Source organism: Eleutherodactylus coqui, chromosome 13, assembly GCF_035609145.1.
Source record: "Eleutherodactylus coqui strain aEleCoq1 chromosome 13, aEleCoq1.hap1, whole genome shotgun sequence".
NCBI lineage: Eukaryota > Metazoa > Chordata > Amphibia > Anura > Eleutherodactylidae > Eleutherodactylus > Eleutherodactylus coqui.
Window position 1 is genome coordinate 23,532,981 of NC_089849.1, and position 14,547 is coordinate 23,547,527.

A 14,547-nucleotide genomic window follows, 5' to 3' on the forward strand; every position below is an offset into this window, starting at 1 on the left:
TTAACAAAGCATTGTCTGTGCAACGTTTCAATCTGTAGTCAGATCTTTGACATGCTTGACAAAGATCTGACTACAGATCGAAACGTTGCACAGAGGAATAAAGACAACGCTTTGTTAAACTCCTGCATCTTTATTGCTGCCGCGGCTCACTACTTTACTAACCTGAGAGATCGAAGATGGATCAATAAAACAAGGAGCAAGTTTTAAGAACAGAACCTTAAGGCCTCCTTCCCACGAACGGATTTCCGCCGCGTAAGTTCGCGGCAAAAATCCGCTGCGTTGCCCCCTGCTATTAGGTTCTATTGAACCTAATAGCACAATGCTCACGATGCGTAATTCCACCGCGGAATTACGCACCGTGAAATCTCCCGTCCTCACCCGCAGCATGCTCCATTTGCTGCGGGTGTACGCGCTGACGGCTTCCATTGCAGTCAATGGAAGCCGTCCGTTCACGCCATCTCCCGCTGTAACGAGCGGAAGATAGCGTGAAAAAACGCTTCCCCGCCTACCGCCGCGCGTCATATGACGCGGCCGGCGCGTCACGTGACACGGCCGGCCGCGTCATGTGACGTGGTGGGCGTGTCACATGACGCGGCGGCGGTGGGTGGGGAAGCGTCTTCACGCTATCTTCCGCTGGTAAGTATGGGGTCTCTGGGGGGCGCCGTGACGGGCTTCACTGCGGAATATTCTGCAGCGGAGCCCGTCACGCTCGTGTGAAGCCAGCCTAAGTCTCAAATTTTTTGAAGACAGTAAAACCTGATCCTCAACCACAAAAGGTGCAGAGATAGCGCGTCTTTTATTTGACTCCCTAAGCAGTCTCTCCTGAGAACCCTGAAGGTTCTTACAAACCTGGGCCCAAACTGTGCACAGTTCATCAGTAGATATATCAGCAAACAGAGTGTCAGAATCAGAAGGAGTAGAGAATATAAACCAGGTATGGAAACGATAATTACAGAAAAACGGTGAAACTTGGGAAGACGAATTAACATGTCTATTGATGGCAAATTTGACGAGAGGTAAGTAGTTGGCCCACTGAAACTGCTTATCAGAAACAAACAGTTGTAGGTACTGGATTAATTCTTGATTCATGCCTTCCGTTTGTCCGGAATGCAGAAGAAAAAGACAGGTTAACATTTAGGTTTTTGCAGAAAGCTCGCCAGAAGCGATCAACAAACTGTACCCCTCTATCCGAGACAATATCCTCCGGAATCTCCTGTAGCCGAGCAATCTACTTGATAAACATTTCTGATAACTTGCATAGAGGGACAAAATGTGACATCTTGAAACGATCAACTATAACCCAAATGACCGTGTTCCCAAGCGAGGGAGGCAAATCAGTTACAAAGTCCATGGACAGATGGGACCATGGCCTAGAGGGAATGGGCAAGGGGAGAAGAGGACCCTCAGGATGTCTCCTGGGATTCTTCCCCCTTGCGCAAACCGTGCATGCGGACACAAACAACCGAACATCCCTGGCCATATGAGGCCACCAATAAACTCTGGATAGAAGCTCCTGAGTTCTCCTGATACCAGGGTGACCAGCTGGGACTGAAAATGCATCTCCTTTAAAGGGGTTGTCCCGCGCCAAAACGGGTTTTTTTTTTTTTTAACCCCCCCCCCCGTTCGGCGCGAGACAACCCCGATACAGGGGTTAAAAAAACAAACCGCTCAGCGCTTACCTGAATCCCGGCGGTCCGGCGTCTTCATACTTACCTGCTGAAGATGGCCGCCGGGGTCTGCTCCCTCCGTGGACCGCAGCTCTTCTGTGCGGTCCATTGCCGATTCCAGCCTCCTGATTGGCTGGAATCGGCACGTGACGGGGCGGAGCTACACGGAGCCGGCATTCTGCACGAGCGGCTGCATTGAAGAGAGCAGAAGACCCGGACTGCGCAAGCGCGGCTAATTTGGCCATCGGAGGGCGAAAATTAGTCGGCTCCATGGGAACGAGGACGCTAGCAACGGAGCAGGTAAGTAAAAAACTTTTTATAACTTCTGTATGGCTCATAATTAATGCACAATGTACATTACAAAGTGCATTAATATGGCCATACAGAAGTGTATAGACCCACTTGCTGCCGCGGGACAACCCCTTTAACACCTTCAACCTTAACGACAAAGGGACAAAAAGTCTGCCTTCCGGAAGGGCTTCAGGGGCTGACTGTCGAGCAGCGTGTATAAAAGGTGAAAGGTCGGAGGAGACAACAGCGAGAACCACCACAGGGGAGAGAATACTCTCAGGCTCAGACTCTGAAGGTTCTGGGGTACCAAAACTCCTAGAAAAGGCATCTTTGTAATCAATACAGGGCCTGAGACCCCTGTCCTTCTTTTTGACTAATAAAAAGCCGGCAACAGTAGGAGACTCAGAAGGTCGGATGTGCCCCTTGACCAAACTGTCCTGAATATAGTCCTTCATGGACTCCCTCTCAGTGACAGTTACGTTATAGATCCGACCCTTAGGAAATTTGGCACCTGGAACCAGATAAATCTTACAGTCAAAATCTCTATGGGAAGGCAAAACTTCAGATAGTTGCTTGGAGAAAATGTCAGAAAATTTGGAGATATAGTCTGGTAACTCAACACCCTAATAAACAGAGGTATCTAAGTCCACAGTACACATGTGATTGGTACACCGGGGACCCCATTTGACCAGATCCAGAGTGTCCAAATTAATAACGGGATTGTGTTCTCTTAACCAAGGTAGCCCTAAGACAATGTCCACAGACAAGTCTTTCATGACAAGGAAGGTGCAAGACTCCGTATGCGAAGCTCCTACAGTAAAAGAGCAACAACAGTGGGGATCCGGCAAAGAAGACAATAAAGAAAGACTGGGGGGAGGGGGGCTTAGAACCCTTGATAGAACCACTACAAAGGCTCTTTTCAAGATGGACTGTTTCAAATGGGGGATTGTGAAGGCTATGAGCATAAAACATATATATATATATATATATATTTCATCCTGTCTCCTATGAACATCTTTGATATACCCTTCCGCAGGCTATGGGCCTAAAACATATTCATATATATTTTATCCTGTCTCCTATGAACATCTTTGATATAGGCTTGTACACTCATGTGTTGTTTGCACGGCAAGATTGCATTGTTATAGGAATTAGAAATAGAGAATAGTACTTAGCATATGTATATATAACTTACATTCTTCCCTATCTTCTGTTACACTGTTGAAAGGTCAGTGTGCAATAGTGTCCAGTAAAGACAATGCCTTAATGAGTAACTGCTATCTATGTAAAAACACATGACTGACTAAAATGTACACTTATTGACAATAGACCACACTCCTTTAAAATACTATATAAAGAAAGATGTTTTGTAACAAAGGTAGATTGCTTTAAGACATGGTCATGATTTCTGTGTCCACTGCTTTCTCACGGCGGCCGCCATAACCACCTCTGATTTGGAGCCTCACAGCATATTGACGGAACATTGAATTTCCCTAACATTAATGGGCGCCCAAGAAACGTGAGCCTTGAAGGAAGAAGAGGACCACCTACACCTCGAACCCCCTCGACCCATATGGGGTAAGGAGCCACTCGGAACCACGGATTGACAAAAATTGTGCAGTAAGGTAAGATTTTATCTTGCCACAATCTCTCTGTGCTTCTTGGTTGCTCCTTTCCTGGCCGAGGGGTAAGAAGTGCATGCCTCTTATAAATCTTCAAGCTTTTTAAGAATCCAAATGGTGGGCTAAATATGCTGTGCGGGTGTTCTTTAACTGTTATACAGTATATATAGAGATTTATTTATATATATATATTTCACTCTGTCTTCTATGAACATCTTTGATATACGCTTCTAGAGGCTATGAGCCTAAAACATATACATATATATTTCATCCTGTCTCCTATGAACATCTTTGATATATATCGCTTGTACACACATATAGATAGATAGATAGATAGAGAGATCTAAAAATTGTAGGGATGCACTGCAGAGAGTGGCCTGTAGGGGGCAACAGACAGGCAATCTGGTGCCTGAGATGAGAGGAATACACCCACAGGTGTGGTCAATAAGTAGGATAAAGGTGTTTGTTTCTGCTGCAGTCAAAGGTGAAGTGGGCTGCAAGCCAGAGACAGGTCCAGTGAGAGAGACCTGGGTTGTGAGCCAGAGAGGTCCAGTGAGAGGGACCTGGGCTGTGAGAGCCCAAGACAGATCCAGGGGGAGACCTGGACGCAAGAGGTCTGGAGAGACACCTGGACGCTGGAGAGGCTGTTTGTGTGCCTCAGGAAGGTTGGAGTGAAACTGTCCTGAGGGAAAGCAGAGTGAGTCCTGAAGACAACTGTATGAAGCTGCCCTGGAGAGTGCTCAGAAGTTAGAAATTAATAGACATTTGGAGCTTAACCCATTGGTGCGTACTTGTGATGTGAGCGAATGATCCCCAGGTTGCTACAATATATATTTTTCATCCTGTCTTCTATGAACATCTTTGATATAGGCTTCCGGAGGCTATGGGCCTAAAACATATACATATATATTTCATCTGAACATCTTTGATATACGTGTAAGGACTGGCGGTTCGCGGGTCCGTCGTGCCCGAACAGCCGGTCCTGTCACACGTGCGGCTGCTGTGCGGCGCAGGGGGGCCCCGGTCCTCGTCACCTCCCCTGGCCACCGGGCTCCGCCTCACCGCCGGGTTGCCAGGGACGCGGTGGGTGTTGCCCTCGTCGCGTCCTAGGTATCTTGGCAACCAAACATGTGTTTCCTGTCCTGCCTCCTGCAGGGCTGGGGGCGGGTTCCCCAGAGCTGCTGGGTGCACTCAGCTGCTGTCAGGCTCCCCGCCCCAATCAGCTGCTGCGGCGGGAGCTCTGACAGCATTTAAACCTGCTGGTGTCTGCAGACCAGTGCCAGTGTTAGTTTTGGATTTCCTGCTACACCAGCGTACTGCGTATTTCTGACTCCTGACTCCTGTTACTGACCCTCTGCCTTTTGACCCGACGTTGCCTTGCCTGACCCTCTTGTACCGTGTACCCTCTCGCTGCTAACCCGGATTGTCTGACTCTCCTTGCTCTTGTTTGTTCCAGTGTCTGTCTGTTTGTTAGTCCCAGTGTCCCCCTTCCTTAGTGAGCGTAGGGACCGTCGCCCAGTTGTCGCCCTGGGGCTTAGCCCAGGGGGGCAAGTAGGTAGGGACAGGGGTTGCGGGTATTTTCAGGGACTTCCAGTTTCCCGGACCCCCGAGTCCTAACAATACGCTTTTACACTCACGTGTTGTTTGCACGGCAAGATTGCATTGTGCTATGAACATCTTTGATATATGCTTGTACTCTCATGTGTTGTTTGCACGGCAAGATTGCATTGTCATAGGAATTAGAAATAGAGAATAGTACTTAGCATATGTATATATAACTTACATTCTTCCCTATCTTCTGTTACACTGTTCAAAGGTCAGTGTGCAACAGTGTCCAGTAAAGACAATGCCTTAATGAGTAACTGATATCTATGTAAAAACACATGACTGACTAAAATGTACACTTATTGACAATAGACCTCACTCCTTTAAAATACTATATAAAGAAAGATGTTTATAGTCTGGTAACTCAACACTCTAACAGAGGTATCTAAGTTCACAGGACACATGTGATTGGTACACCGGAGACCCCATTTGACCAGATCCAGAGTGTCCAAATTAATAACGGGATTGTGTTATTACCCACCACAAGTGATATCTGTTTGGATGAACCTGACCAGTCTGACGAGGAAAGATCTGGCACAGTACCCCTATCACTAGAGTCCTTCACTTTCCATCAGACGCTGGGAGCAGGTGCCTTTGGAAAAGTCTACCTGGCAAGAGATCTTATCCGAAAGGAATGTGTTGCCATTAAGGCTTCAACCAAACGGAATCTAACATGGACCAGGTCCAATTACATAGAGCGCCATGTCCTAAAACTGTCCCATGAGAGTCTTTACCTCATTCACGGCCTGGCCGCCTTCCACACGCTAAGCTGTGTGTATTTTGTGATGGAATTGGCCAATGGAGGGCACCTCGATCATTTTATATTTAATAACTTTGCTCTTGATACCACCACAATAAAATTCATCACAGCAGAAGTGATCTGCGGCACTGAGTTCTTGCATAAGAAAGGCATTATACATCGGGACCTGAAGCCAGAAAACATTCTTCTGACCGCAGACGGCCATGTCAAAATAACTGACTTTGGCATTGCTGTAGTAGTGAGTGGAAATAAGAAGACCAAATTTAGGTGTAGAGGTACACCTGGATATGCGGCCCCAGAAATGGTGATGGACAAGGAACATGGACGTGGGGTTGATTATTTCGCTATTGGCGTCATTCTGTACAAACTATGTACAAGTACAAGACCTTTTCCTGGATATCGTATCAGCGATATTCAGCATGCTGTCATCCATCATACTCCACGCTACCCAAGGTCTCTGAATCGAGTCACACGGAACATCTTAAAAGGACTGCTGTGCAAAAATCAGTTCAAGCGGCTAGGAGTGAAAGTAGATGTCAGAAAGCATCCATTTTTTGATGGCACAAATTGGGAAGATGTGGAAGCCAGGAGAGTGGCACCACCAGCAATAATGATAGCAGATTCTGTTGACCTGAATATTAACCGAACACTGGACTATGCTGAACGGCCAAACAGAAGAATTACTGTAGACCCAAAGATCTTCAAAAGATTCAGCTTTGTATGTCCAGAATGGTCACGCCACTATCATCCAGTCATCATGAAGACCACAGCTTAAACATCCAAGCAGTTTAGCAGGCATTCAAGAAGAAAGATAGGTAAGTGGAAGAGCTCCTACTTATGCAGTATATATGTGAGGAGATGACTATCTTTGTAGAGATTACAGGATGTGTGATGTGTTTATTCTATGAGATGCTGATCTGGACACGTGTATCTTTCTTTTTACAGTAACAACCAAATTCAACTAGACTTTCCTATTTACTGGGCTTGACAACCCCACCAAACATCCACCACTTAACATCCATGTAGATTCGAGCTCCAACAACCCAGGGATTGATTCCGATCGCCATCTTTGGGGTCAGGGAGGAATTTTTTCCCCTTTATATGAGGATAAACCAACATTTAATCCTCAGGGGTTTTTTGCCTCCCTCTGGGTCAACATAGCAACTAATTACAGGTTGAAATTGAAGGACTTTCAACTTTGCTTGCTAGATAACCATCTAAACCTCTCATCTACAATGTGGTGGCAACAACAGAAGGAAGCTGCTGGGATTGGAAGCAGCTCCTTCAACCATAGGATTTGACAGAAGGAAGCTGCTGAATTGGAAGCAGCTCCTTCACCCATCGGACATAACAAACAGTACGCCCTAAGGCTGAACCTGGTGTGTTACAGTTAGAACATCCTAAAGGAACTCAGGAAAATATCACCTCTGTGTGATCTAGACCTAGATTTCCAGAAGCAACAGAAGAGTAAGCCAAGGCCTGAAGAGCAGAATCACCATCATCTGCTCCTTTCTATTCACTGCATGATAATTACATCTTTCATGCATTAATAAATATTTAAAGATCTATAGAGAATTTGTCTTCATAATTTCAGCAAAAAATATGAGATGTTTGCTTGGAATTGGTACCAGAGAGCGTCAAAATATAAGGGAGGGAGGCAACGGGTATACACTGACACTTGCCAATAAATGCAACCAAGGAGCTGATGGAGTTGTCACAATTACCATTTCAGTTCTGAAATTGTTAGTGTTGCGTCCTCTGGACGTGCAACCTCAATAACATAAATCAAAGGCACAACTGTGCAAAAGGAAACAAAAACTAAAAGGGAATGCTCTCCCTATCGTCCCCTAACCCGGGAGGGGGCCCTGCCTATTCGGCAGACCGACCGCACTGATAAGTGCGAGCCTGCACTCGAACCTGGACCACTGACCAGTCCCTCACTGGGGGCCCTAGCACAAAACAAAAGGAGAAACAAAACCAAACAGTAAAGAACTTAGCTTTAAATGAAGAGCTTCCACCACTCTGTGTTGCTCCGATGCTGTCCAACATAGGACTGAAGTGAATTGACCAGCACAGGAGTCACAGTTAACACTGCTTAAATAGGAGCAGAGCTACTTAGCACCAGGTGCTGACTGACATTAATCTTGCAACCACCACACCTCTCAGCTCCTGGAGAGGTAGGAATGCTGCTAAGCCCTGGTCTGGCCTGAAAGCAAGGTGGGAACCTCAGAACGGCTGCAACAGTACCTCCCCTTCTAGGAGGGGCCCCAGGACCCTTAAGATCAGGACGACCAGGGTTTGATCTGTAAAATTTTTTGACTCGACGGGAGTTCAAAATGTGACTTATTACCAACTGCTCCTCCCCATCTGTTAGCACAGGAGCCGGGGGTGGGGAGTCATTCCCAGGATCGATGAATCTTTTGAGCAGAGATTTGTGGCAAACATTGTTAATTTTCATCGCCCTGGGAATTTCTAACCGGAAGGCCACCGCGTTAATCTTCTCAATTATTTTAAACGGACCGATAAATCGCGGGCCCAGTTTAGCGGATGGTTGTTTGAGTTTTATATTTCTGGTAGACAACCAAACCAAGTCTCCAACACGGAATTCCGCCCCCTCTGGGGGTGACTGTCAGCAACTTGCTTTCTCCGCTGAACTGCTCGCCGTAACTCTCTCTGGACCTCGGCCATAATAGGCCCAGAAGAATCCGGCTGCCCCGGTGCCGGAGCCGTAGCAACACACTTCTTCAATTTCTGAACCCTCTCAGGATCCATCTCAAAACCCTCTTGGGTATAAGCTTTGAGCGTCAGTCTCTCAGGAGGGGGTATGCGGCTCCTGGGGAACTCGTAGTCAGGGAGAAGTTTAATAGCACAATCCCCCTGTCTGTGCGGTGGTAATTTGTCTGCCCCCACTGGGGGAAGCACCTCAGAGAGGTCGGGGATGACTTCCGGCAGCTCTTTTGTCTGAGTAGAAGCTATAGCAACAGAAACGTAACCGGACAGACAACCAGGGCTCCATTCAACAATGTCCCCCTTCTCCCAGTCTACTACCGGGTTGTGTAGACGTAGCCAAGGCAGCCCCAAGACTACTTGCGAAGGGAGGGATTCTATGACATATAATGTTATAATCTCCCTGTGGAACAGCCTAATTTTTAAACGGACGTTAGGCACACAAAACCTCAGACTTCTCTGCGATAGTGGAGCAGCATCAATGGCGGATACGGGGATGGGAAACTCCAGAGCCTTCATCTCCAAGCCTAAACGTCTAACCGTCTCCCAATGTATTAAATTAATACTAGCTCCACAATCCAGAAGGACTCTTATGGGGCTGCCCACACTATCAGACAGGATCCCAGCAGGAAGCATCAGTCTGGAGGGTGATATCCAGGCAATTTGATGGCCTAGAGGGGCCCCCTCAGTAATCTCCCGGTCATCAAGTCCTGGCTGGCAACTATAACGGGGACAACACTGAGCCATGCGACCAATGCGGTTACAGGAAAAGCATCAACCTTTACACTGTAGCTTGTTCCCATTTCTAGCCCTAGCAGCCAGAAACCCCAAGTGCATGGGCTCCTCCACATCCACTGATAAGAAGCCAGAATCTATGGAGAGTTCCTGATGTCTCTCCCTGATCCGTCTCCCAGCTTTGATAGCCAGAGACATGGCCTCATCAAGACTGCGGGGTACTGGATAACCTACCAGTACATTCTTGATTTTATTGGATAGACCCCAATGGAACTGGCTCTTCAAAGCAGGGTCATTCCACTGGGTTTCTGCTGCCCAATGTCGAAACCCAGCACAATAATCTTCGACAGAGGAGTCTCCCTGTCATAAATGTCTGATATTCCCTTCAGCCACTGATATCTTGTCTGGGTCATCATAGATAAGACCCAATGCAGCAAAAAAGTCATCCACCGAGTCCAAGGCCTCAGACATTGGGGGTAATAAAAAAGCCCATGCCTGTGGCGCCCCCTGGAGTCTGGACATGACAATGCCCACCTTCTGGGAGTCGTCCCCTGAAGACACCAGACGCAGTCTAAAGTAGAGCTTACAGGCATCCCGAAAGGATCCAAATTTCTGCCTATCACCAGAAAAATGGTCGGGTAGCTCAATTTTTGGTTCCTTGCTGGGAACCTGCAGCGCAGTTTGTCGCTGTTTTATCTCAGCGAGCTCAGCAGCCAGCGTGCCAAGCTGGTGCGACAAAACCTCAAGGGGATTCATAGTAACAGCACAGAATCTCCCTGAGTAGGTAAGGGCTGGTTAATCTGTTGCGTCCTCTGGACGTGCAACCTCAATAACATAAATCAAAGGCACAATTGTGCAAAAGGAAACTAAAACTAAAGGGGAATGCTCTCCCTATCGTCCCCTAACCCGGGAGGGGGCCCTGCCTACTCGGCAGACCGACCGCGCTGATAAGTGCGAGCCTGCACTCGAACCTGGGCCACTGACCAGTCCCTCACTGGGGGCCCTAGCAAAAAAAAACAAAAGGAGAAACAAAACAAAACCAAACAGTAAGGAACTTAGCTTCAAATGAAGAGCTTCCACCACTCTGTGTTGCTCCGACGCTGTCCAACATAGGACTGAAGTGAATTGACCAGCACAGGAGTCACAGTTAACACTGCGTAAATAGGAGCAGAGCTACTTAGCACCAGGTGCTGACTGACATTAATCTTACAACCACCACACCTCTCAGCTCCAGGAGAGGTAGGAATGTTGCTAAGCCCTGGTCGGGCCTGAAAGCAAGGTGGGAACCTCAGAACGGCTGCAACAGTTAGTCATACTATGTGTGGCCATCCTTACAGGTCCCCGCCATGTTCTAATTAACACCATGCTTCCCAATAGATACTTTAATTTAATGCTGCTTAGAATGGTAGAGTTGGAAGGAACCTCCAGGGTCATCGGGTCCGACCCCCTGCTCAATACAGGATTCACTAAATCATCCCAGACAGATGTCTGTCTAGCGTACGGCCACTGATAAAGGGAAAGTCATATACACGCAATATAGCCTGTATTCTTTTTCAAAACATTTTTTTAAAAAGCTCCTTCTTAGGGCTACCTCTGACAGTCTGCATTTTACAGGTTATCAGGGGGGAGTTGTAGTGCATCACTATTGCACAGCTAGGCATGTTTGCAGCCTTCCGTATAATTTTTTTCTGCCTGCAGTTTGCGTTACAATACCGCTGTCAGCCTCCAACTGTACGCCAATAATTCCATCATGCTTCACTGCTGCCTGCAAATACCAATTATTGTACTGCTCTCCACCATGTTTAACTTCTGCCCGCAGACACCCATTATTGTACCGCTCTCACCATGCTTTACTGCTGCCTGCAGACACTCATGTATTCTATTACTCTCCACCATGCTTCACTGCTGCCTGCAGATACCCATTATTTTACTGCTCTGCACGATGCCTCACTGCTGCCTGCAGACACTCATTATTGTACCACTCTCCACCATGCTTTAAAACTGCTGCCTGCAGACAATCATTTAATGTATCACTCTCCACCATGCATTACTGCTACCAGCAGATACCCATTATTTTACTGCTCTTCACTATGCCTCACTGCTGCCTGCAGACATTCATTATTGTACGGCTCTTCACCATGCTTTACTGCTGCCTGCAGACCCTCATTATTGTACCACTCTCTGCCATGCCTTACTGCTGTCTGCAGACCCTTATTATTGTACCACTCTTAACCATGCTTTACTGCTACCTGCAGACACTCATTGTACTGCTCTCCACCATGCTTACTCCTGCCTGCAGATACCCATTATTGTACCGCTCTCCCCCATGCTTTACTGCTGCCTGCAGATACCCATTATTGTATCGCTCTCCACCATGCGTTACTGCTGCCTGCAGATACCCATTATTTTACTGCTCTTCACTGTGCCTCACTGCTGCCTGCAGACATTCATTATTGTACCACTCTCCACCATGCTTCACTGCTGTCTGCAGACACTCATTATTGTACCACTCTCCACCATGCTTCACTTCTGCCTGCAGACACGTTATTGTACGGCTCTCCACCATGCTTTGCTGCTGCTTGCAAACACTCATTATTGTACCACTCTCCAACATGCTTCACTGTTACCTGCAGACACTAATTTATTGTGTCAATCTTCGTCATTTTTTACTGCTGCCTGCAGATACACTTTTTTCTACCGCTCTCCAACATGCCTCACTGCTCTCTGCAGACACTCATCATTGTACCACTTTCCACCATGCTTCACTGCTGCCTGCAGACACTCATTTTTGTACCGCTCTCTACCATGCTTCACTGCTGCCTGCAGACACTCATCATTGTACCGCTCTCCACCATGCTTCACTGCTGCCTGCAGACACTAATTATTTACTGCTCTCCAGCATGCTTCATTGCTGCTTGCAGACACATACTGCTCTCCAGCCCTTCGGCAAACTACCTTCTGCTACAGCCAAATATTTAACATTTTGACTCAGAGCTCCTGCAGTTTTTATTATTAACATTTTGGGGTAGACAGGACTTTTTGATCGCTTTTTATTCAATTTGTGTCTTGGATACGGGGTGACCAAAAAAGTCCAATTCTGGCATTGTGTAAATTTTATTTCTGACGGCATTCACCATAGCTGATGACATCACAATGGCAGTTTACAAGGTGACATCACAATGGCAGGTAGCCATTATATTTTAACGTGTTATTTTGTTTTCCTACAAACAGCCGCTTTATCTAAGGAGAAAAGTGACATTATAAACAACAATGAAGAGAGAGAAGACAGTAGAGCTGAGCAGTCAAGCAGAACTGGCTCCTCTCTAGAACTGAAGACATCAGAGGAGCTTTACAGAAGCGCCAATACCATTCAGAGCGACAGTAGTGATTCTGAAACTGATTACTCTTCTCTAGAACTAGAGATATCAGAGGAGCTCTACAGAACCGCCAAGACCATTGAGAGCGCCAGTAGTGACTCTAAAACTGATTACTCTTCTCTAGAGCTGGAGACATCAGAGGAGATCTACAGAACCTGCAAGACTATTCAGAGCGATAGTAGTGACTCTAAAACTGATTACTCTTCTCTAGAACTGGAGACATCAGAGAAGCTCTACAAAATTGCCAAGACCATTCAGAGCGACAGTAGTGATTCTAAAACTGATTACTCTTCTCTAGAGCTGGAGACATCAGAGGAGATCTACAGAATCGCCAAGACCACTCAGAGTGATAGTAGTGACTCTAAATCTGACTACTATTCTCTAGAACTGGAGACATCAGAGGAGCTCCACACATCTATCAAACCCTCCCAGAGTGAGAGCAGTCATGATGAAACACACACCACACGTGATATGTGTTTGGAGGAACCCCACCAGTCTGACGAGGAAAGATCTGGCACAGTACCCCTATCACTAGAGTCCTTCACTTTCCATCAGACGCTGGGAGTAGGGGCCTTTGGAAAAGTCTTCCTGGCAAGAGATCTTATTCGAAAGGAATGTGTTGCCATTAAAGCTTCAGCCAAAAGAAATCTAACATGGACCAGGTCCAATTACATAGAGTGCCATGTCCTAAAACTGTCCCATGAGAGTCCTTACCTCATTCACGGCCTGGCCGCCTTCCACACGCTAAGCTGTGTCTATTTTGTGATGGAATTGGCCAATGGAGGGCACCTCGATCATTTTATATTTAATAACTTTCCTCTTGATACCACCACTATAAAATTCATCACAGCAGAAGTGATCTGCGGCACAGAGTTCCTGCATAAGAAAGGCATTATACATCGGGACCTGAAGCCAGAAAACATTCTTCTGACCGCAGACGGCCATGTCAAAATAACTGACTTTGGCATTGCTATTGTAGTGAGTGCGTATAAGAAGACCAAATTTAGGTGTAGAGGTACACCTGGATATGCGGCCCCAGAAATGGTGATGGACAAGGAACATGGACGTGGGGTTGATTATTTTGCTATTGGCGCCATTCTTTATAAACTATGTACAAGTACAAGACCTTTTCCTGGATATCGTATCAGCGATATTCAGCATGCTGTCATCCATCATACTCCACGCTACCCAAGGTCTCTGAATAGAGTTACACAAAACATCTTAAAAGGGCTGCTGTGCAAAAATCAGTTCAAGCGGCTGGGAGTCAAAGGAGATATCAGAAAGCATCCATTTTTTGATGGCACAAATTGGGAAGATGTGGAAGCCAGGAGAGTGGCACCACCAGCAATAATGATAGCAGATTCTGTTGACCTGAATATTAACCGAACTCTGGACTATGCTGAACGGCCAAACAGAAGAATTACTGTAGACCCAAAGATCTTCAAAAGATTCAGCTTTGTATGTCCAGAATGGTCACGACACTATCATCCGGCCATCATGAAGATCACAGCTTAAACATCCAAGCAGTTTAGCAGGCATTCACGAAGAAAGATAGGTAAGTGGAAGAGCTCCCACGTAAACAGTATATATGTGAGGAGATGATTATCCTTGTAGAGATTACAGGATGTGTGATGTGTTTATTCTATGAGATGCTGATCTGGACACGTGTATCTTTCTTTTTACAGTAACAACCAACTCAACTAGACTTTCCTATTTACTAGTCTTGACAACCCAACTAAACATCCACCACTAAACATCCATGT

The 14,547-nt window shown here is 46.5% G+C and overlaps 2 protein-coding genes across 2 annotated transcripts; both read left to right on the forward strand.

The window, feature by feature from the left end:
- The first annotated feature begins 987 nt into the window (after positions 1 to 987).
- On the forward strand, positions 988 to 6,720 carry LOC136587336 (protein kinase C theta type-like). Its single transcript, XM_066585904.1, has 2 exons — positions 988 to 1,016; positions 5,583 to 6,720. The coding sequence occupies exons 1-2, from the start codon at positions 988 to 990 to the stop codon at positions 6,718 to 6,720; spliced, it is 1,167 nt and encodes a 388-aa protein (XP_066442001.1).
- Positions 6,721 to 12,586: 5,866 nt separating this feature from the next.
- On the forward strand, positions 12,587 to 14,299 carry LOC136587337 (cAMP-dependent protein kinase, catalytic subunit-like). The gene has a single exon (XM_066585905.1). The coding sequence runs from the start codon at positions 12,587 to 12,589 to the stop codon at positions 14,297 to 14,299; it is 1,713 nt and encodes a 570-aa protein (XP_066442002.1).
- Positions 14,300 to 14,547: the final 248 nt, after the last annotated feature.